The 24103-nt window shown below is 41.1% G+C and overlaps 1 protein-coding gene across 3 annotated transcripts in view; it reads left to right on the top strand.

Annotated features, from left to right (window-relative positions):
- Window positions 1–24103, top strand: part of ZEB1 (zinc finger E-box binding homeobox 1) — a 173220-nt gene that overhangs the window by 106030 nt on the left and 43087 nt on the right. For all 3 annotated transcript variants that reach the window (XM_084783675.1, XM_084783677.1, XM_084783676.1), the window contains exon 2: window positions 17463–17663. In XM_084783675.1, coding sequence (XP_084639801.1) covers window positions 17463–17663 — 201 coding nt within the window. The remainder of the gene's footprint in view (window positions 1–17462; window positions 17664–24103) is intronic.

Here is a 24103-nt window from a genome sequence, read left to right as displayed (position 1 = left end):
TACATGACACATAAAAAAAAAGTATTCCCTAAGTGAAGTAGAATCTTCTGTTCATCTCTTCACATGGTATTCGCTCACTGTCTGTATGCATGTCCCAAGAGTGACCACCTCTGTCTTCACTGTCTATTTACTATATGACATAAAATGTATAAGAAACTGTGTTCTGGCTCACGGGGCTTTCTAGTTTATAGGATGTCACAGATTCTCTGAAAATAGACTGTATGCAGAGATGGCATTCTACTCAGAATAGAATGCCCATTGATTTTTCAGGTAACTCAAGTAAAGCAAGATGTCAGGAATTCCTTTATACTTTAATTTGTGTCCACTTAATTTCCAACAATTATTTCAAATTAAAACAAAAAGTATTAAGAATTTTATTTTGTAGCACATTAGCAAGGCGTAAAAGAGTGTTTGGACGTGGCTGCGGTCCTAGAGCCCGTTCTTCCTATGTCTCCCCCACTTCAGCGTTTAGTTTTATACTATCACATTTCTTACCATAATACTCAGCCTAGTTTTTAGAACTGCGTGTCACAGAAGTGTTAATCTTTGATAATTGTGTCTTCTTTCTAACATTCCAGACAATTTAGAAGAACTAAGGGATTTGTTCTCATTTGTAGTGTTGTGTTGTGATCTCGCTAAAATCACACTCTGGTTAGCTGTACATTGTTTCCAGTGCCTCACTAACAACTGAGCTCCTGGATGCCATGGTGGTGCATGCCTTCTATCCCAGCATTCAGAAGGCAGAGGCAGGTGGGGCCGTGTGAATTTGAGGCCAGCCTGGTCTACATACTGAGTCCCAGCACAGCCAGAGCTAGATAGTAAGGGAGACTCTGTCTCAAAAAGAAAAAAGAAAGAAACTCGTGGGCCAGCAAGTAAGGCAATGGCTGTGGCAAACTGAGTGAGCTCCACTGGAACCCAGAACCCACACAGTGGGAAGAAAGAACAAATTCTCCAAAGTGACCTCTGTATGCCTGCCTCTTCCACACGGACTCCCTGCCCTATACACAATAATAAATGTGAAAGGACTAAGTCCCAGTTCAGACTTTCTAATAGTTAGCCTCTGGGTTTCCATGCCTGTACAGTAGAGGAGCAAGGGGCCTTTGTCTCAGGGCAGGGCTGAGACAAAGGGCTGCCCTCAAACGCACTCCCAAGAGGAGGAGGGTGGCATCCTATACACTGTTGTCACTCCTAAGCCAGTCGGGAATCAGTGGTCAGACTGTTAATATGTACTTGCGTCATGGCCTTTTCTTCTTCTTCCTGTGATTTTCCCTTCCATCTAGCAATTTTACATTATAAACTAGTATTTCTAGTCTAAAGGCATCGTGGGGAATCAAGTGAAATTTATTAGGATAGAATTCTTGTTTCTTTCCTTAGATTTTTCATCATCACTTCAGCTACTCATCAACAGGCCTCAAAATCAAAGACAGAGGACAGTGGTTACTTACTGGCTTACAGCTTTTAAAAGAAAACTGAGAAACAGACACCTGTAGCTGAGTGTGGTATGGATGGCGGGGCGCCACTTGAAATGTACTGTAGGGTTTCCCCTTGGGAACTGGAGATGCCTTCCCTCTGCAAGGTGTGGATGACTTCCTGCGTACCACGGAAGGGGCGGGAACTCTCCCTGCTCCTTGCTCCTTCCTCTGTGTTTCATGTAATTTTATGTCTTATTTAGCTAAATAAAGGTGAATATTAGATGGACTTCATGGCACAGTGCTGCCTTTCATACAGAAAGAACATGTTACTAATTAAAATATTTTGAATTTTTAATTAAAATATAATTACACAATTTCTCCCCTTCCTGGGCTTCACTCCAGTTCCTTCCGAGTCTCCTACCTCCATTGCTTCTCTCTCCTCCCCTTCCTCCCCCTCAAATGCATGATCACTTCTTCTTTGATTATTATTTTTACTCACATATAGATTATAAATAGATCAGAACAACTGCTGAGTCCATTTAGTGTTGCCTGTACGTATACAGATTGAGGGCTGGCCACTTGAAATTGTATAATTAATAACTAGTTTGCAGTCCCTGGGGAAGACTATTTCTCCTAGACTCAGCAATCAGTAGCTGCCTGTTCACTCTCTGTCAAGGGGTGGGGCCCAGTGAGATTTCCCACTCCTGTGTTAGCATGTCTATTGACACTGTCACTGTTCAGGTCCTGTTCTTATCGGGGTATAGCTTCCTTCTCGTTGCTAGGAGACAGTCTCACAGCAGACTTGCTGATCCTCAGGCTCTTGAATTCTTTTACTCTTCCTTCTGAGGTATTCCCTAACCTGAGGGGCAAGAGTTGCATTGCAGGTGTATTCACTGGGGCTGGACCAGTTATGGGTTTCTGTAGTGGTCTCTGTCGGTGAGGGGTGAGAGCTGTGGATATTCGGAGAAGTAGAATTATATAACGCGCTGGCAGCCGACTCTCCTCTGAGAGTCCCATTCACTAGCCCTGGAAGCTGCCTAGGTTTCCAGTCCTGGGCATCACTGCCCTCCTGAGCTGGCCTTATGTCCCATTATAGAGCTGTTACTGCCCCAGCCGACTGCTGGGACTACCCTGCTGGGAGGCTCATTGCTGTGCTTCATCAGTGTTGGGGTTGGGTAGGGCTCGTGATTGTCTCCTCCCTTGGCAGCTTCTAGAGCACCTTCTGGTACTAGCTTTCTTTCGAGGTCTACACATGTATATTTACAATATTTATTGCCTTTCAAAGTGTCATTTTAATCTCTTTTCGATTTCATTTCATTATCTTTTAATTTTCTATTATTTTTTATTTTACTTTATGTGCGGACACACGTGTTTCCTGCAGAAAGGGTGCAAAAGTTAGAGGACCCCCATGGGAGTCGGGGCTTCCCTTCTGCCACGAGGGCATCGGTGTTAGAGCCGTCAGCCTCTGCAGCAAGTGTCTTTCCTTGAGCTGTTCCCCAGCTCCCACTGCCTACACGGATTACTAGGTTTTGTTTAAGTTTGGGTTGGCTTGGCTTTTTTTGTTTTTGAGACAGTATCTCTCAACCTTGGCTCTCCTGGAACTGACATACATTGACCAGGCTATCCTCAAACTCAGGGACATCTGCCTGCCTCTGCTCCTGAGCTCAATTACTGTGTTCAATTATAACTTCTACTTATTATCAAAAAGTTCAAATTCCTACAAATATTAAGGAAGAAACTATTTCCTTGGATTCCAGCTATGTTTCTTAAAGTTTGCCAGTAGTAAAAGTGGCAAACTGTTATTTTAGATCTTTACTTTTAAAATTTATTTCAAAGCAAGGTAAATCTTCAAAGTATATGAAAAGAATAAAGCCCAAATGTTAACTGTTTCATTTTCTTATTCCCTCATTTGTATGTCGTTCTGGACAGTGTCAATTAACATTGGCCTGCATATAGGAAGTGTTATATGGCATTCATCATGACCCCTGCAAGAATAGAACCAAAATCTTACAAAGGACAAAAGGGGTGGATCTCCCATGAGTGTTAATGGGTTTTGTAATTAAAATACATAATATGTGTTTGCACACATATATAGGTATATTTGTAGGCTAAGTGCTAAGAAATTTGTTTTATCGATAGATAAACATTTTTTACTTTGATAGGCTTTACCAAGTTATTTCTGTATGTTTTCCTTAACTCTTGCTTATACCATTTTTTTCTGGGACCTTTTTATGGCCAGTACATTAAACTTCTGTCTACCCATCTATCCAGTAGATAGTGGCAGTAAATGATAGGGATGGACAACCTCTAAGTGACAGTGGTTTGGTTTACAGTGGAGTGAAAACACACAAGTTCTGTAGGCCGTGGTATTTTCCAGGGCTAGCCATTTGTGCTATGGTGCCTTATAGACAGCAGTGAGCCATAGCCCCTACTCAGCCTGGGATCCCTGATGCTTTTCACTGAAGATGGATCTATTTGGATAAAACTCAATGATAAATCAGAGAGAACGTGTGCAATACTGTGGTTTTCATGGGCTCTACAAGTTTAAATAATGGTCAGAAAAAAACCACTGAGCAGTGAAATTGGATACTTTCCAGATAGAGGGACACAGTATGAAAACCTTGACATAGAAGATAGTGTAGCTAGTGTGCAGTGGCCAGGTGTAAAGTAGGTGCCATTTGAGTGATAAGGGACAAATGGGGATCAGTTCTTAAAGGGACTTTGGGTGTCATTAGGAGACGGCTGAGCAGAGGAGTGAGCCCACTGTTGCTTTGGAAGGAGTTCTTTTTTTTTTTTAATCTTTTTTTATTAAACATTTTTTATTTTTTTACATATACATTTATATTATTACACACACACACACACACACACACACACACACACACACACACACATATATATATATATATATATATATATATATAGTAAACTACCTATAGCAAGAAGAACCATGACACAATCAGGAATTATATAAATGTTACATTCTTAGTACTTTGGCTATTTGTATTTGACAACCTCAAAGAAAACATCTTTCCTGTCTTGGTGCATCTAAAATTCTGAGTATAAATCAGTATCTATCATATCTTGTCATTATCAACTGAAAACATCTATCTAGACCTAAAAACATCTTAACCCCTAAACAACTAAGCATAATTATAAAACTAAATCATCTGGTCTTCAATCCCATCAGAGACTTGAGAAGGAATAAACTTGATTGCCTGAGTGAACTAGGAGTGAAGTTAGTAGCTTTCCAAATGAGAAGGTGACAGAGACAGTTTGCTACATGAATAGTCACCCAAAACTCTCTATAATGTTGGAGCATCATCTTCAGCCTTCTGGCCCAATATATCTGACAGATAATGTTTTTACAAATTATTTGTATTATCTGTAGGCCTGGCTAGTAATTAATTAAGACACAGACACTTGTTATATTTTAAGATAGCCTGAGTTAACCTGGGGCAGGGCAGATATCAATCCTCTAAACTACCTCCCATAGTGGGGCAGGCATGGGATCCCTGCCTCAATCCCATGCCATCTGCTTCCAATAACTTCCATCAAGCTACCTCCCATCCATAATCCCAAATACTTGTTAATGTTCTTTTTCTGGGCCAGATTCTCCATCCATGCCAGCCATGTGCTTCTCCATCTAACCCATGGTGGCCTTCCTCTCTTCCCTTCAGGTCTCTCCTTTCTCCTCATGGCCGTCCTTTTTTTCCCCAGAATTCCTCTCTCTCTCTCCTAGCCCCACCTATCTCCTGTCCTGCCCAGGTAGGATGGCTTTTTATTAAGCAAAAGTTGGGTCACAGAGACAGCAAGCTGTAATTAGCATCAAAATACATCAGACCATCCCCCAACAGACAGACATATTTGTGAGGCAGGAACTATTAAGGATTTGCTTACCCTGTCTTGGCAGAGTTTGGCTGTACATTCTGTCTGCATCCAAGCTTCCCCCTTTTTAGGCAGAATTGTCTGTGGAGGAAACGAGGACATTTTCCCAGTGGCTTGTTTGCCACATTTGAAGCCCTTTCCATAAGGAGGTTTTTTGATGCTCATCATCCTCTTTGAGGTAGGTTGGGTATTGACAGGAGCTAACCTGTCACATTGTCAGTGAATCTTTAAAATAATAAAAATATTTTTAAATGTCATATTCTGTATGTCTCTGAGGCTTTTGAAGTCCTTGTCTTAACTATTTTACCTTATCTTTCTATAGAATCATATCTATCTGTTGCGCCTAAGATATATATTCTTGTGATATAAATAGACTAGTAATTGACATGACTATGATTTGATCAACTAACAATTAACTTGTATAACTTATTTATCCTAAACAGCCTGCAACAGCACTTTGAAAGTATTGGAAGTAAACCTTGTATTATAATTGAGTTATATGGGTACAATACCTCATATTAGAGTAGAAATATATCTAATGTGTGTGAAAAATAATCTTACATTTGAATTCTATACCATTGTATTTAAAATTAAACTTATTTTGCATCTATATACAAAATTCTATACCAGTGAATTAAAAATAACCTTGTGAGTGACAATTGGGCATTAAGTTGAGGAGTAGATTCACTAATCTACTTTTTGCTCTATTTTCCCTATATATTTCTATATTTCCCCTTTTTTCTTTTCAACCCCTATCTCTAACTAAGAATGGGAGATAAAGGAAAAGAAAGACATCCCTGAGTCCAACATTGTTTTCACTCTAAATAAGAACAGTAATGACTTATAACCAACTCTCATTGATAATAACCCTCTATAGCTCAAGAAAGCAACCAAAAACCTACCCAGCCCCCCTTAAAGGAAATGAGGCATCATTCTCTTAAGGTTTCTTACAGCTGATTTGGGACAAATAATACCTTTATAGGGGCCCAAGTGAAATTGGGGAAAAAGTTAAACAAGCTAGAAATAGCATTTGTGGTCCAGTTTCTAAATGTTGAGAAATCTGGGAGGAGTTCTTACGTTGCTCTGCTGAGAAGGGCTATACAGAGGTTCAAGGAGCAGCACGGCTGTGAGATAGAAGCCAGCTCCATGTCCTCTGAGTGGCAGGGCTGTGCTGGTAGGTGGCTGTGGTAAGGTGCAGTACTAAATGCTTAGACCTTTGGTATTTTCCTCCAGGTAGATGGGAGGTACATGAGAAAGAGAACAGCTAAAAATGCAACTGGGCCTTCAACCTGAACCGTGGAAAATGGAATTTCACAATTTACTGAAACTCAAACATCAGGAAGAGTGGACTTAGTATTTCCAGAAGATGGGATGACTCTGAAAGGCCTAGAGTTGAGTTTGGGCCATGGCGGGTTTCCACTGAAATAGAGCTGTTAAATATTTAGTATGCAAGTGTGGGATTTACAGAACTTTGGATTAGGGTATAAAGCCAATTAACAAGTGTCATTTTGAGAGCGAGGAGGTAGACTGACATCCAGGAGATGGAAGGTATGAGAAAGCAGCAGTCAGGAGGTAGGGGGAACCCAGCACAGCCAAGAGGCGAGGCTGTGAGGAGAGTCACGGGTTGTGACAGGTGTGCAATAATCAAGTGTGTCTTGGATTGCCGTGACTGCCCTTCACAGTCATGGCAATGGCTAGTGCAAGGTTATGACTGGAGTATGTTCAAGTTAAAAACAGGAAGAAACTCAGTTTAAAACTTTCCAAGTAGCTTAGCAATCAAGAGAGCCTAAGCTATGGAGTGGGAAAGTGGGAATCTTGAGATCAGGAAGAACAAGAAAGTTTAAAGTACATGTGAAGGTGCGGTGGTCAGATTTACCCGTGTACTCCCGTTAGGGGTCCAGCTGTCTCTGCGTGTGGGAGGCCATATGTGCTGCCATGTGTACACTCTGCATATTACTGTTGGGAGACGATCTTTTCCTTGTGGGTGTGTAAGGCTTCTCTGTATCCTGTCTGCAGATACCTTTCACTCTGTGGGTCTTACTGTGCTTGAGGCAGCTTTTCTTACTCTGAAGCTAGAAAGGCTTTGCCTTGTCGTCTTCTGTGCATAACAAAAGTAAAGCCTCTGATGTGTGTGGATTTCGCTGTGGTGGAAACAATGAGCTACAAGTGTCTGGGTTTACCTCTCCCACTTGGCTTTAACTGAAAACTTGTCCCCTGCACTGGTTTAAAAACTTGTGTTTGTTTGAGGATCTATTTTTGGAGCCCATGACTGCCTATGCTTGTGAAAATATAAACCTGCTTTGCTCTCTGTTGCCTGAAGGTGCATTTGCCATTAGTGACGTTCCATATCCACCCACAACTCCCATTGCTATTATATTTTTCTGAATTTTTTATTTTCTCAGATAATACTAACAATATTTTTGAGACCATGCACATAGTACTCCACTAAATGCTTGGCATGTGTAATAATGTCCGTCACTATAGCAACCATGCTAGAGACATATTCCCACCTTACAGGGGAGGGAACTGGCATCTGAGAAGGGTAAGACACGTTGCAAGGTGGCATGGATGGTACGTGGTGAGGCTGTGACGTGAACCGGGCTGTCTGGGCAGGGACCACGTGTCTATCTCTTCATGAAGCCTGGCGTCATTGATCTAATCCACTTATGTTTGCCACCCCAAGTGCTGTGTTGTAGATTTAGGTAGATTTGCTGTATTTATAATATAAAATCATTCTTATTTATAAAATGTACCTTTTCATTTATTTGTGTTGGCTTTCGCTGCAATGCTGAAGATCTTTAAGTCAGACCTTCCTGTCCTCTAGGTTTTTCTTCATGCACCATCTTTTGTGTAGTTCATATTAGTGGAGTTTTTCCTTCCGCTGTATTTTCAGCTGGTAGTTGTTGACATATCAAAAGGTTATTTTTTTTTTCAGTTTTAGTTAAAGTGTTTACTAGTTTCCTTAATACTAATATTTAGTCTTACTTTTCTGGATTTTTCATTTATTCTCTTTTAAAATTAACTGTTTTATAACTGTGAGTAATGACGACAAGTATTTTTATCTTATACATACCTCTAATGCATAATTAGGTGTCATGATACTGGATGTTTATCTATTATTGTATTTTCTGTGAAAGTGTGTGTCTACGTGTGAGAGCCTGGGGGGGGTGTGGCGTGGGATGTCAGTGTCCTGCTCTGTCACTCTCCTGTGAGATAGCATCTCTCAGTGGACCTAGAGCTAAGGTGGCAGCTGGCGCGCCGTCCTCTGCCCTCTGTTGCCTCCCCAGTGCAGGCATCGCAGGCGACCGCACAGTCGCGCCCAGCACTTTACTACAACTCAGAACTCCTGCTTGTTCGGCGAGCACCAATGCAGCCGCCTCTTCAGTCCTAATGTTGCTTCCTGTACAGATGTCAGCAAGGAATGAGAAATAGTTTTTCCAAATGTCTTTCAGAATCTACAGAAGTCATTCTTCCTACTTCTATTTCCTGGTGGTGAGCAGTGTTTGCTTTATTCTTTTAATAAATTGATTAAATTGATGACTTTTTAAAGTTTTCTTCGGTCATGGCGAAGAAACTGAAGCTCTGCTGAAGGCGCCCTTCTCAGAGCGTAGCCATCACAGCTGCGCTGCCCGAGAGCTGGGCCCTTCTGCGTGCTCTTCCCAACAGCACCAGAATTGCTGGCCCCGGGAGAAAGCCTAGGCAAGGCTCTGGCAGTTTGGGCATGGTTAGTCAGCTTTTTGGCAACTTCCCAATTTATTCTAGTGTATCTTCATGTACTGTTTCATTTATAGTTTTCTAAAAAGAATTTTTATCTAGGTTATCAAATTTACTTGCTAGACTTATGAAAACATTCATTAAATTCCTTTACAATTATAGTTACTTTAACTTCACTTGTTTTTTTATTCGCTTTTATTCGTGTGTGTGTGTGTGTGTGTGTGTGTGTGTGTGTGTGTGTGTGTGTCTGTCTGTCTGTCTGTCTGTCTGTCTGTCTGTCTGTCTTTCTGTCTAAGGTTGCTGGGGAGCAAGCCCATGGCCACACATGTTAGGTAAGCACTCTTGTACTGAATTATATCTCTATCCCTCTGCATTTTCATATTGAAATCTGTGTCTCTTAGTTTTTGTCCACAATCAAGTAGACTGGTGGTTCATTTGTAGTTTTTGATCCTCAAAAACAGAATTTCGCATTGATTTGTCAGGACATGGCCCATATACTTTTGATTTATAGGTCTGCATTTTATTTTCAATTCTGTTTCATACTTTGCTTAGGTTTGTCATACTAATACTCTGTAAGTCACAGTTTATGTTAGGTAAAAATCATCCTTTTTATAAAGACACTGTTTGGCTAAGAAGAAAGTATTAGTTATTAATAAGCTGGTATGAACTGTTTTAGCACAAATACTTTTGTGACATGCAGTCCCTGTTTCTGGAACTGAATTAGTTCAATGTATTGAGACTTGCCTCCCGCTGTTGTGTCTCCTTGCTTGTGAGCTGAGCCTATTAGAGCTGAAATTAGCTCTTGTCTGAATGAGAGCTCTAAGGAGGCAGGAAGAGAGGGGGTGATTCAGGAAGAGGACTCTAGTTGGAGTGCAGTTGGAGGACATGTGGAGGGTGAGAAAAGACCAGGGTGAGAGAGTCAGAAGACAAATCTTGTGAATTCCCAGTATTTCCTATGTAATGAGGGACAAGGAGAAATAAAAGCTAGGATTCTGTAAGCAATGGCAACTGTGTGCCTGTGCCTCTCAGTTTCCATTCTATTAATAGCTGGTGTATGAAGACAGCGAAAACCGCCAGGCTCCGCAGGGGACGAGCCACACTCCTCGCCTTTCATTGGAGTTATGTTTCAAAGATGCTTGGAATATATACAAATATTTTAAGATTGCTGTTCAATTGAATATGTACTTTTTATTAAGGACAGTATCTACAATGTGATTTAAAGTCACTCCCCAAATTCGTTGTTAAATGTAGCATGTGCTTGACACTTGGGCGCTCTAAACTAGTTTGATGCATACCTTTGTTTTTTTTTTTAAACTTGAATAATATACACCTTGTACATTATTCTGTTACCTATGTATAACTTTAAATATCCATGTTATTACTTTATTATATAGTGAAATGCATGTCGATAATAAGTTAGTGTTATTTGTATTTGAGGTAAGAAGCCAAGTCAAGTCATATTTTCAGTGTGTGCCTAGTATAGTAGGTATGTGTGTGTCTCTCCTGGAACTTTCTCCTTGCCCATGACTCATCAAATGGTCTCTCCTTTTCCTTCTGTGTGTTTATTTATTGTATCTGATTGGCAGAAGCTCTCTCATCCCCTTTTCTGGAATTACCAATTACATTTACTTATACTGTCTTGTTTCTTCACTGAGAAAAGTGTGGCCCCATATTCAACCCGACAAATGATTCTGCACCTATTGTACAGAAGGCAGAACCCAAGGTACCATCTTTACAACGTCAGACATGTATACACAGGCACATCCACCCACACCCATATGTATATGTGTATATGTATGGCACATATATACAAATGTTATTTTCATCCCTACTAATAGAATTTCACAGTCAATTTCTCCACCTTTTTCTTCATAGTACACATACCTAAATTCGTGTTGTTCTTGGCACACGTAAAACCCTCTTGAGCTTTTCTAGATGTCTCTTGCCTCAGGACCGTAGTCAGCCCAGTGAACACAGAGCCACTTTGTTAGTCGCAGTCCTTGTTTGAAAAGATCACTGACAAGACTTCCTAAGTAATGTTTTATCTTTCTGCTCTGCACAGAAGCATTTTAAGGAGCTAGGTGGAAATGGATAAGGTACGCTTGCGCACAAATTAATGTCCTCACATACTGAAAACCCCTAGAAAGGAAAGCCTTTGCATATGTTAAAACATGGCCTTAGCTGGTTTCATATATTGTCTAACAAAAACTACAAAGTTAACCTTTCCTCTCCCACCTCCAAGTGTCTCCTCTGAGCGCTGTTCCCGTTCACAGTGAAGTTCTTCCCCTATGACACACAGAAGCGATCAGGCAGTGACCGAGGTTGCAGGTACCTTGCTTCATTCTGAAACCACGTGCCTGTAATCTGTTGAATATTTTCATTATCGTCATCTATCACTATATCACTTAAGAAAGGGGCGGATAGAGGATTTTAATTGGTGTAGTTAATACAATGCTATGTGCAAGAAACTGAGTGACTTAGGACTTTTTAAAATGGTTATTGGCTATAATGATGACATTACTCAGTAGTATACTGTTAAATTATTGTGAAATCCTTTGCTTAAAATTATTTTGTCATTTGAAAATGTTTTCAACAGCAAGTTGTTCATTGTGGAGCTGAGGAGTCCTACGGCAGAGAAGAGGCAAATGTATTTAACAGTGTCCATAAGTTACTAACAGTCTTCAGTCAGGAGGCTCCACACACAGTAGTCTGCAGTGCTTGAGTGCGTCTCTGCGCTGTAGGACTGCCTAACCTCGGGCAGGCCTCTTGCTGCCTCTAAGCATTTGTAGTTGAAAGAGAGATGCACTAGTGCCTGATCGTCGGGGTTACACGAAAGATTCAGAGAGGAGAGGAAAGTGGCGGCAGCCACAGCAAACACAGATCCTTATGTAATACCAAGAACTCTCTGTAAGTCCCTGATCCTTAGCCACGTGGTGATGATGATGCATTAAATGTTTTTCATTTCTTACTAAAAGCCATGTTATATATGATAAGCCATTTTAAAGATTTTTATTTTATTATTTTACACATGGGGATGTTTTGCTTGCATGCATGCCTGTGTACTATGTGTGTGCAGTGCTCAAGGAGTCCAGAAGAGGGCTTTGGATACCCAGGAAGTGGGGATATGGACAGTTTTGAGCCACCTGGGAACCTAACCCAGGTCCAATGGAAGAGCAGCCAGTATGTTTAACCACTGAACCATCTCTCTGGTCCCATGTATGAAGATTTGAAAAAAAACCTGTCTTTTCTTTTAGCCTTGCTTTCTTCATATCCATTACTTTAACTAGATTCAACATCAGGATGATCACCTGTAACTGAGAATCTACCTCTCTTACTGGTGAATAAGGGACCCAAATATACTTAGAGGAGAGGAAGTAACTGCATTGCCTGTAGCACAGTAGGCCATGTCAGGTCTACAGCAGTGTTTCAGAATGACTCAGAGAAGAGTTGCAGGGTCACCAACACATGGGGGTGATAACACTGGCTTGATGATACGCATGGTGTGTTTGTAGTGAACTATTATGCCTTATACAGCAAGGCTGCATAAATGTCTCCACTCTTGACCCTTTTTACCCAGGATATTTTTATGTGACCAAAGTATATAACTATAGAAAGTAGGTAATTTGTTTACTTTTCTGTGCTGTGGTAAAACATCATAATCAACAGCAACTTTAAAAAGGAAGGATTTATTTGGAGTTACAGTTCAGAGAGATAAGAAACTGTGATGGTGCAGAGGCTTGGCGGGGATAGGCACAGTGATGGTGCAGAGGCATGGCAGGGGTGGACACAGTGATGGTGCAGAGGCATGGCAGGGGTGGACACAGTGATGGTGCAGAGGCATGGCAGGGGTGGGCACAGTGATGGTGCAGAGGCATGGCAGGGGTGGGCACAGTGATGGTGCAGAGGCATGGCAGGGGTGGGCACAGTGATGGTGCGGAGGCATGGCAGGGGTGGACACAGTGATGGTGCAGAGGCATGGCAGGGGTGGACACAGTGATGGTGCGGAGGCATGGCAGGGGTGGACACAGTGATGGTGTGGAGGCATGGCAGGGGTGGACACAGTGATGGTGTGGAGGCATGGCAGGGGTGGACACAGTGATGGTGCAGAGGCATGGCAGGGGTGGGCACAGTGGCTCGAGCAGGAAGCCGGAAGCTCACATCTCTTATTACAACCAGAGATAGCAAACAGGAAGTGGCACAAAACATTAAACTCCCAAAACCAGTACCCAGGGGTCCACTTCCTCCAGCAAGGCTGTGCTTTCCAGACCATGCCACCAACAGAAGACCAAATGTTAATCCTGAGCCTATGGGAACATTTTGTTCAAACCACCACATTAGGTGTACAAATGAAGGATTTGTTGAAAACAAATCACAAAGGCTGTGTTTTAAAACAAATCTATGGCATACATATAAGTTTCTCACTGCCTAAAGACAAGAGAAACTTGCTAAGGAGCTTGATATTCTTATTTCTTTTCACATGGAAATGAAATCTTAGCTGAGTGCTTGGTACTTCAGGATGCACAGCATCCTTGGTGGTTTCCAGAGGTCATCATAATTTTGATGTTTATAGTTGCCGATTCTGTGAATGCGGATTCACAAAAACATAGTGTACAAAATAGTAGGAGATGGTACAGCGCTCTCAGAATCTATAGGAAACTTGGTCCTAATCTCAAGCCAAAAACTATTTACCATTTTCTTCAAGAACTCAAATCAGCAACTCAGATGGCGATTTTAAAAATCAAATAATACAGCACACTCCAAAGGTAATATTGAATTGATTGTCGAGTGCTAAGGAGTAATGGTATTCTTCTGTGTGCACAAAAATCTTGGTTTCTACAATGCCGTTTAGAAGTACACTAGTCTCAAATGTGATCTGAGGTATTTCGGTGGCACCTGTGCAACACATGCCATGTTGCTGCATGCCTAGACCAGTGCTGTGGTGATGGCCCCGCTGCAGCATGGACGTACTTGCACTTCCCGAAGCACCGTGGCTTCATTCAGCATTTGATTGTAAAATAAGTTTTTGGTTGCTCTGGGTTTTGAAACCTTTATTGTTGTCAAATCTTTTGAGAGCCCCACATAGAACACAGTTTATGAAGTGAGCTGTAACTGACTGCTGTAAGCAGATGCCATGGAAGAGTATAAAAGAAGGATGCCTCTTTCTCCAGGATGCATGCTACTTTATTTTAATCCAAGTCCCATGGTCTCCAGACTCTGACAGGGCCTGTACTGCTCTGTGCGTTTAGATGGGCTTTAGGAAAACTTTACAGTCCATGAGCTCTAAAAGAGCAGAAAACCAGGAAAATTGGCTGTAGTCAGGAGGCTAATTGATTTCTCTGTCTGGGTGACTGAGGCAAAAGCTAGAAAACATAAAAGAAAGAAAAGCACACCTTGCAAACAGTTTTTCTGCCTTTTTTTTTTCTTTTCCTGTTGTAAGCAATAAAGTTTGGAAGTTTGAGCATTTTTCCAGTTTTATGCTACATATCAAAATATGCTCTGTAGTCTTTTATATATGTTGCTTCTGTGTTTTGTCTGTTCAGCTGTTTTTCATATCACAGTGGCAGATCATACTGGGGAACAGGAAAGCCCTAGAAAGTGATAGGTGGCCTTTGGAACACCCTGCAGTCTGGGGTAAAAGGGATTCTAAAAATACAAGATATACAAGTGAATATTTAAAATATAATGCACTTATGCCCTAGAGTTTCAGAGGAAACTTCCAAGTCTAAAAAACTCTAGTTATAATGCATTAAATGCATAATCAAAAGTTGGCCAAACCACCTGCAGCTAACAAAACTAACTATGATAATGCTAAAGGTAACATTACTTCATCAAAAAGTAAGGACAGCACTAACAGGAAATGATGGCCAACTTGGAGTCCCAAAACTGCACCAGCGCTTCTGTTGAATAAGTAGTAGAAAATTGAGCTGTGCACATGTGTACTCCCACTGTGCACAAGCATAGTGAGAGCTCTGCAGTCAGCTCACTTTCCTGAGCTGTGCGTGTGTGTCCTCCCACTGTACACAAGTATAGTGAGAGCTCTGCAGTCAGCTCGCTCTACTGACTAGCCAGCACTGGTGCTGAGCCTTACTCACAGCTGGCTTGTTTACCTAGCTATCAAATGCCTTTACCAACTCACATAGCAGTTACTGATAAGGAAAGCTGGATAGTCAGGATGAGCGCTAACAGCACAGTTTGCCATCTGCGGAGTCCCCATTCTGTGTCCATGTATGGCTGCACCTTGCTGTTGGTAAGGGCGCATCATGAGAGCCATGGCTGGTTTTGAGAATTACCTTCCTACCTTCCCATGGGGTTGCATACAGCACAGAGGAGCTTCCCAGCTACGTGCTCTGGCCTGTCACAGGGGATTCCCACAGGCTCTCTCCAGTAATATCTGAGGAACATGTAAGAGGTCGCTTTGAAACTTCACATATGAACACTATCTACCAAGCCCACAAACTCTCTGATAACCCTGTATAAGAGATGCCCATTACGCTGGTGGTTTTTCTGTCATTTTGGCCAAATTCCTGACAGAAACAACCTCAAGGAGGAACACTGATTGCCTCAGTGTCTTAACATTCTGTTACTGGTTGGCCTCGTGTATCTAGGCAAATGCTGTAGCAGCAGGAGCATGCTGCCCAACGGTCCACTCTTCCTGCTGTACAGGAAGCCAAGGGCACAACAAGGAGGCATCAGGACTGCCCCGCCCCACCCACCCATATCCACAGCCTTCAAAAGAGTCCTCTCAGTGTCTGTCCTTTCAGTGTACAAGCCTCTGGAGATGGTTCGTAGCCAAGCATACCAGCAAGGTCATGTCCATGCCAGTGACAAACTCCATTAAATCCAGGGAGAAGCTTGTTTCTGCTCAGGGGAAACTGAATCTCAGTGTGTGTGTGTGTGTGTGTGTGTGTGTGTGTGTGTGTTTATAGTACATATCAGGCACAAGCAATGTAGGGCTTAGATTATAGCTGAATAGGACAAAGTGTGTGATAATGACCAATGCCATGTGTGCCCAGTACTGAAGCAATGTGCTTGGCTATTTTTACCTCCATAATAAGTATATATAAGTTGAGGGGAAATGGATGATTTTGCTTATTTTAAAAGTTTTAATTCTTTTATGATGAACATGAATTTTATAATGAGAGAAAATCATTTGCTCTTAGAAAAGAGATCTAGATGAATGTATTCGTGCTAAAATATATCAATGTTTTCTTTGGACCCAAAATGTGGGGAAAAAATCCTGATACTAGTGCAGTGGCGCCTTAAGTACTGTTTGAACACACTGGGTCTTCCTACAGCCTACAAAAGAAATTCTGGAGGTTTTGCTTGTTTTCTCTCACCTTTATTTGTTTAACTACACTTTCAATTGTGTTTCCTCATGTTGTCAGCTGTGTGTGTGTGTGTGTGTGTGTGTGTGTGTGTGTGTGTCGGGGTGGTTGGTATGGTATGGGGTCACATGCACACAAGTATGTGCATGGCTCATGTGGGTTGTGATGTGCCTGCCATCTGACCATTTATGTGGGTTCTCACAAGAGTGGCTAGCTGACAGAGAGTTAAGGGAAGAATACCGGTCAGTAACAGCGTTGGCTATCTAGACTGAGCTGAGCAGCTTTTGCTCCCTTCCTCTCAAATGTGGCAAATAATGATCTTTGTAAAAATAGTTGAAATGAGGTCCTCCAGTGCCTTCGCCCTGTTAGATACTGACCATGCCCCCAAAGCAATTGATATACACTCCAAAGGAAAACCTCATTTTTACTAGATTGTTTAAAATTGTTTATCATCAACTATATCTCACAGGCTCTATAAAGTATTGAGACTATTAAAAACAATTGTTTATAATTATGATATTAAATTCATTAAAATTAGTTAGAAATGTTATTATATACAAATTTGACCAAATTATTGATACTTTCTAAAGTCACTGTGAGATTAATATGAATGCATGGGGCTGACAATCCTTTCTTAGAGTGACTTTGATGATGGATGCATTTTACTAGGAAAGATGGCCTAAATGTGCCTGGAAATATTGATCACAATAAGCTCAAAGCAAGTGGCGAGTATGGGCAACATAATTTGAGAGCACAGAACATGGACAGACTGTTGGGCTCCCAGCCCTGGCCCTGTGACCTGCTGGCTGCGTGCCAGTGGCGTTACCCTCTCTCCCCCTGGCTCTCTTACATGTGGAATAGGAGTGTAAGCAGTAGCTGGGAGGGCTCTGTGTCTTACGCTGTTTTAAAATTGTAAGAATTAAATGAACTAATATTTGCAAAACATCAGTACATGATTGAGTTTTCAATAAGTGCAGATGCTATTATTTGTCACTGTGACCATCTAGTACCTAGATGTGTTATCAAATGAGTTGCTTATTAATCATAGTTTATAAATATTATTAAATTGCTATCTGTTTTTAAGTTAATTTGTATCTTGATTATTCTTTCCTTTGTTTTACAGTTACAAATTATAATACTGTGGTAGAAGCAAATTCAGATTCCGACGATGAAGACAAACTCCATATTGTGGAAGAAGAAAGCATCACAGATGCAGCTGACTGTGAAGGCGGTGTGCCAGATGATGACCTGCCCGCAGACCAGACAGTGTTACCAGGAGGCAGTGACAGGGGGGCCAGTGCCAAGAGCTGCTGGCAAGACGATGGTGAGCCTTACAAAATCCTTTTATGCTTTTAAAAATGTATTAAGTGAAAGGATAACTTGGGTAGAAATTTTAAATAAACAGTAATATTATTTGAATATTAACCAATATTAGATGTCCTACTTAATTTTTTAAAATAGGCTTTGAATCAGAATGATGTGGGTTTGACAGTTTGCAGAGTACCTGAAATACAAGGAATTTAATAGAATTTTCTAACCAGGGCTGAGCTTCCCACATATGTTGAAATACTTGTATCTACCTTTAGTTTTATATGGTAATATCCAAATTAACAATATATTTATAAAGTAATAACTGGTATTTTAATGTAAAAAATAATTCAATATACAAACAACTAAAATAAATAATGTGGGATGATTTTAGTAAACCATGAGCTGAAAACAAAGCTCCCTACTGTCTGTGGCCTACAGAGTTAGCAAGCTAACCTTGCCTGGGCTGAGCAGCAGGAAGTGGAGGCTGTCTGAGAAGCGGTCACCATACTCACTCTTATGTATAGTGTCGAGCGCCAGTTCACGTTGCTGAGTGGTAACCGAAAGCATCTTAAGCCATGTTTAAATTTAAAGTATAGGCATTGCAAGCATCCGTATCCATTCAGCAAGCCTTTCATCAGAGGGCTACAGAAATCTCCCAATAATTCAGTAAGTAGATGGGAACATGAGAAAGAAAAGGAAGCAAAAGTTAACTCAGCCTATTCTAATTATGACATGCCCTGACTTATTTTAATTAACTACAATATCATAAATTATTAGTTCCACACCCTTGGTCATGCAGACAGCCTTGGTTGATCTCAGGGTCACATTGTAGAAGAGTAAACAGAAACGGGAAAGAGATGGTGGGCAGGAGGGAAGAGGGGCATATGAGAGTTAAAGAGCTGGGGTGACAGTAGTGTGTAAGTGCTGCATACGTGTGCAACGCTAGCTAAAAGAAGTTTAGTAAATGAAAATGGTAAAAAAAGAAAACAGTATAATTTCCAAATTTTAAGTGGTAATAACCCAAAATTAATTTAACAGCAAGTTAAATGGAGTTAAAGAGTAGATAAGGTAGAGAAGACACACAAGTGAAATCCAAACAGACGTAGGAAGTCCAGGAGCATCAAAGTCTAATGTGTTTGTGCTTGTCAGGTAATGAGAGGATAAGCAACAGCTGTATCTGAAGCCGTACCAGCTAAGAACTTTGCAGAGCTGATGAAGATGTGACATGTCAGTACCAAACACAGTGCTCACTCCTGCAGGCACAGTTCCAGACAGGGCAAAAGGAGGAAAGCACAGCAGCCTGCTGAGGCTGCCCCAGAGTCACCTGAGCACTATTCCAAGAGACCAATTGTCAAAAAAGAGAGCCAAGCAAGAGAGGATGTCGAAAGCACCAAAATTAAAATGCTCACTACAAATGAGGGGAACTAAACCAGTCTGTGAAATTTCTAAACAGGAAAGGATAAAGTGGGATAATATATTGTACAGGTGCTGAAAGACCAGCACTGCCAACCAGAATACTATCCCCAGCAAAGCTGGCCTGTACAAAACTTACAGAAGATACATGAAACAAACAAACAAACAAACAAAAAATCAAAGTACACACAGGTTGAAAGATCAAACAACAAAGGCAGACAGCAAGAACAAATGAATACAGAGCAGCAGAAGTGCTTCACAGAGTGGCCCTGTCAAGTCTTATTTGTGAGTGATTCAGTGAGCGTGGCTTCAGCTCTAACTAGACAGTACTGGTTTTTTTTTTTTTAGTCCAAGTGTTTGTTTATTCAATGCACTTTAGCTTCCAGGACAAAGGCTCAAAGAGGTATGGTGGAAAAATACTTCCTAAGAGTGGTGATCAGAACAATGGAATGTAAAATAGACGCTGTCCCTGCAGACAGGAGTTGTCACTTAATGATAGAATGCATTTTCAAAACTGTGTCAGCAGGGTAAGCAGGAAGGCCTGACCCTAAGGATCCCACAGGACTCACATGGAGGGAAGGCGCCAACTCCGGAAGTTTTCTTCTAATTTCCACACAAACTGTGGCACACACGCAAGTGCACACTTACTAAATAAATAAGTATTTTAAAAACTTTGAAAATACATTAGCAAATACCTTAAGCAAGTAATAGGGCTGAAGGAAAACACAGCAACATAATAGCCACAGAGGCCTTCAACATGCCACTCTCAACCCTGGCTGCATCATTTAGGTAGAAAGTCGGCTAGTCTTCCACAGAAAGTCAGGTGCGCCTAAAATTAAATATGAGAGTCCACCACCCTTCACAGGTGAAAGGTAAGGAAACTGTTTATGGCCTGCAGCGTGACAGTATAATAAAGGTCCCACTGTTGGCGTGGGCAGCAAGCTAATCAGCTCTCAACAGCATTGTGCTGAAAGAAGTCGGTTTCCAAAGGTACATCCTAAATGATTGTATTTGACATTTCTAATAAGAAACCTTTTGTTTGTTTTGTTTTGTTTTTTGAGACAGGGTTTCTCTGTTTAGCCTTGGCTGTCCTAGACTCGCTTTATAGACTAGGCTGGCCTTGAACTCACAGAGATCCGCCTGCTTCTGCCTCCCAAGTGCTGGAATTAGAGGCATGAGCCACCATGCCTATCTGGGAAACCTTTGAATAAATAACAGAGCTCTGCTTATGAGGACCTGGGGGAGAGTATGACGATGGCTGACTAGCCCTGGGACTTAGGGAATGCTCTGTAGCCTGATCACACAGCTCCTTACATGAGCCTGTATGTGGCTGGGTACCAAAAGAAACAACAGCAAGGCTTTCTATATACTGGTGTGTGTTTCATGCATGGAACCTGCACATGGCATCGTGAATTCTACTCAACATTCAAGGACATAAACATTCTAGTCTTAGGCAAAATCTAGAATGAGGAAGACAATCACCCACCGCATTAAATGGACTGCCATATCTAGGACCAAGTAAAAAGGCAATAAGCAGTCCAAACACAGACACCAAAAACCAGAATAAGTATTAGCTATACAATAAATGTGCATGAAAAAACCTAATAATTTTACAAATGTTCAAAATGAGGAAAAATATGTGCCTGTACATATATGGAATGCCCTATCAGGATAACATTTGAGTTACTTTTTTTACTTGTCACTGTCACAGACTTCAGAATGATCAAATACTATCTCAACAAAAAGAAAAATGTTTAGCAAAATTTACTGGAAATCATACAAGCAAACAGCCTGAGAATAGCGATCACTTCCTTGTCTAACAAGAGCACATGTTTGTTAGCAGAAACAAATTAGGAATATCCATTGTCATTACTTTGTCGGCCTTTTGTTGAGGTGTTCTCCACTGTAGAAGACTAGAAAGTCAATCAATAGAGGTAGGGGAAATCTACCATTTACAAATGATAGTTATACACTCAATATTGAATCTATAGATAAGTAGATAAGTTTCCTAAATACAAAATAATAAACTACTGGGAATATAGCTTAGTAGTAGCATGAGGCACTGGGTTCAATTCCCAGTATTGTAAAACAAAAAAAACAAAATAATAAACTAAATTTAAAGTAATCTCCATATATTAGTAAGAGCTATAAAGTAAAATTAGGTGTGTATGGCTACAAGAAAATGATCATAAACTTGTCTTGTGTGGTGTTAGAGGACAGCACAGTAAGCAAAGCACATCACATCCATGGAACAGGCAGGCTTTTACTTACCTCTAGACTGCTTCTATTTCACACTTCTAATGTGACACCCTGCATGTCGCGGCTGTGTGCCTTCATCTTCCCTGCTGTGTGACAGGGTCTCAGCCATCCTGTTCCCAGGACTGACAGTGCTGAGTAGAACTGTTCAGGAATCCTGTAGCATGTCCCTCAGTTTGAGTCTGTCTGGCTTTTCTTATAATTAGACCACAGGTGTGGAGTTTTGGAAATAACTTAATAGTGAAGTATCTTTCTTTGACTTCCTATCAGCAGTGCACAATAGCCGTGGGGCATCGCTGTAATGTTTTACCTGTTGTGATAGGAGTGTCCACAGCCTAAGAAGTAGAAAGAGATTAAAGGCAATCAGGCCTGAGTGGCAATGAAATTGCATAACATCTAAAGATCCTAAAATTATCAGAAGCACTTTTGTTTTTATTTGCAAAGGGAGGTGCTGGTAGAATAATGGTGTCACTTGTGGCAGAGGCTGTATCACCAATCTGAAAACAGGAAGGAAGGCAGCAGCACAGCTCAGTCAGGATGATGGCTAGAGAGAAGGCACACAATTCTGACTGTGCTTCCAAGGAGAGTTTATTCATAGAAAGTTTTTAATAAGAGAAAAGGCTTAAGATGCTTTCATCTCCATCATTTACTGACAGCTGAAGGAATCTGAATGATGAGATGTTCACTATTCTCAGTCTTATTGGAATCAAAATTACATAGTTTTGTTGTATTATTTTTTATGTATGTGTTTGTGCATGTGTGCACATGTATGTGCAGGTACTCACACAGGTGTTCAGCATACATGTGCAAGACAGAAGTGGATATCCAGTATCGTCTTTATTGCTCTCCACCTTACCGTTTGGGACAGTCTCGTGTCCCTGGTGGGCTGGGCTGGATGTCCCTGCTTGCCCTCGCCCATCAAGTGCTGCGGATCTGAACCCAGGTCCTTGTGCTCACACGTCGTTCATCTCTGAACCATCTTAGCCACCCTTGTTTTTTGTTTTTTCCTGGTCCTGTCTGTCATTCCTCAGGTTCATTTCCCTCGTGTCTTCCAGAATATTTGCTGAGGTAGACTGAGGCTGGAGCTGGGGCACAGTTCTAGCTTTCTTTTATAAACTGCTTTTTGTGAAGCTGCTTCAAGTTGGTATTCGCCTCCTCGGTGGTGGCAGTGTTCTTTAGCTGTGCTGGGGACTGAGCCTACAGCAGCATGCCACTGCCACTGCCAAGAGCTCCCATCCAGTCCTGAAACAACTTGTGAACACATTCATTCAACTATTTTTTAATCCATTTGTGTCTTCAAAAATAGAAAGCCATGTTAAATACCCAGTTATACCAGAGTTACCAGTTTTTCTACCATACTGGAGTAATGTTATCAGGAAGGATATGAGACCAGTTTATGATTAATATTTTGTTAGTAAAGTGACCCTGGCCACTGTTAATCGGAGAGTTTTTTTGTGGGGGTGGGGGGGGGGGTAGGTTGTTCTTTTTTTCTTCCTTTTTTTTTTAAGTTTCCATTTGGTATTTTTATTATTTGTTTAATTGCTTTTATTCATTATCAACTTATCCCATAAAAATTTCCTTGGGTGGAAATAAAATGTTTTTGTCTGCAGTTTACAGAAGAGGTCAGAAGTAGACATACATCATGGATGGCATTTGCCCGTCTATCAATTTCCACTGTTCTACAAAGATCATAGCCACTCAGAGACCAAAGACACCAGCACTAAAATGACACTGATAGTAGATTTTCTGACCAGGAACTTATGCCCGTATGGTAAAAATGCCTTAAGTGTGAGCATGGCTTGAAACCAAAAACAGGAGGGCACAGATTTTGTATGGGGGGAAGGTCTTTGGATTCTTGACCTTGGTGCTTTCTGGAAAAGATCAGAACTTATTCTTGCAGCTCTTGGTTGCTTTGAGATTTGAGTGCAAACGCTAGCACTTTCAGTCACTGCTCCCAAACCGAATCATGCACCTCTATTGTCCCTTTGTTCTTCTTTTCCCATGCCCTGATCCCTTTGCCTGCCTAACCTGCTCTTCCTTTTCTGTCAGTTCCTCTTCAATCCGAGTTCCCTAGTACAGTGGCTGTGCACCACCCACCAGTATCCACAGCCACTTTGGCATGGGATTTCCAATTGCAGCATTGAAACAGAGGGACTGTGATATACTGAGCTCTGCATCTCTCCACTGATGCCTACCTATGTTAAAGAGATGTCTAAAATGAATACTTTATGACATTTTCCAGTTAAATTCTGACCTATCATTGATCCCAAGAAAAACAGGTTTTCTCGTCTCTGCTTTTCCTTTCATTTTGAGAGCTTTAGTTTTTTGTCATTTTTATCTCATGCTGTTTGGACATTACATTGTTTAAATTGCTATAGTCGTCTTTAATTATGTGACATTCTGTTTGACCTTTGTAACACACTTACAAAACATGAGCTATGTAAAAGCTCCCTCTGTGGTGTTTTTCTTTCCTTCAAACGTGACTAGAGAATACAGGCAATTAAAAATGTTTTCTTAGCTCGTGTGTAAAATATCTAAAAACTAGTAAAGGAAGATAGTCATTTAATTCCTTATCACCTATTTAAAAAATACTATAGAGCTCTCTTTTTCTGGAAGAATATTTTTCCTGTTCCTCCTGCTAAGTACAAGAGGGGGGCAGAGGAAGAGGAAGATGAGGAGGAAAAGAAGGAGGAGAAGAAGAAGAGAGGAGGAGAAGGAGGAAGAAAAGAAGAAAAGGAGGAAGAAGAAGAGGAGGAAGAAGTTGCTGCCAAGAAATGGCATGGC

The sequence above is a fragment of the Acomys minous genome, assembly GCF_964271855.1.
Source record: "Acomys minous genome assembly, chromosome: 5".
NCBI classification, from domain to species: Eukaryota; Metazoa; Chordata; class Mammalia; order Rodentia; family Muridae; genus Acomys; species Acomys minous.
The sequence above is the reverse complement of the archived record's forward strand: the minus strand, read 5'-3'. Positions and strand labels throughout refer to the sequence as shown.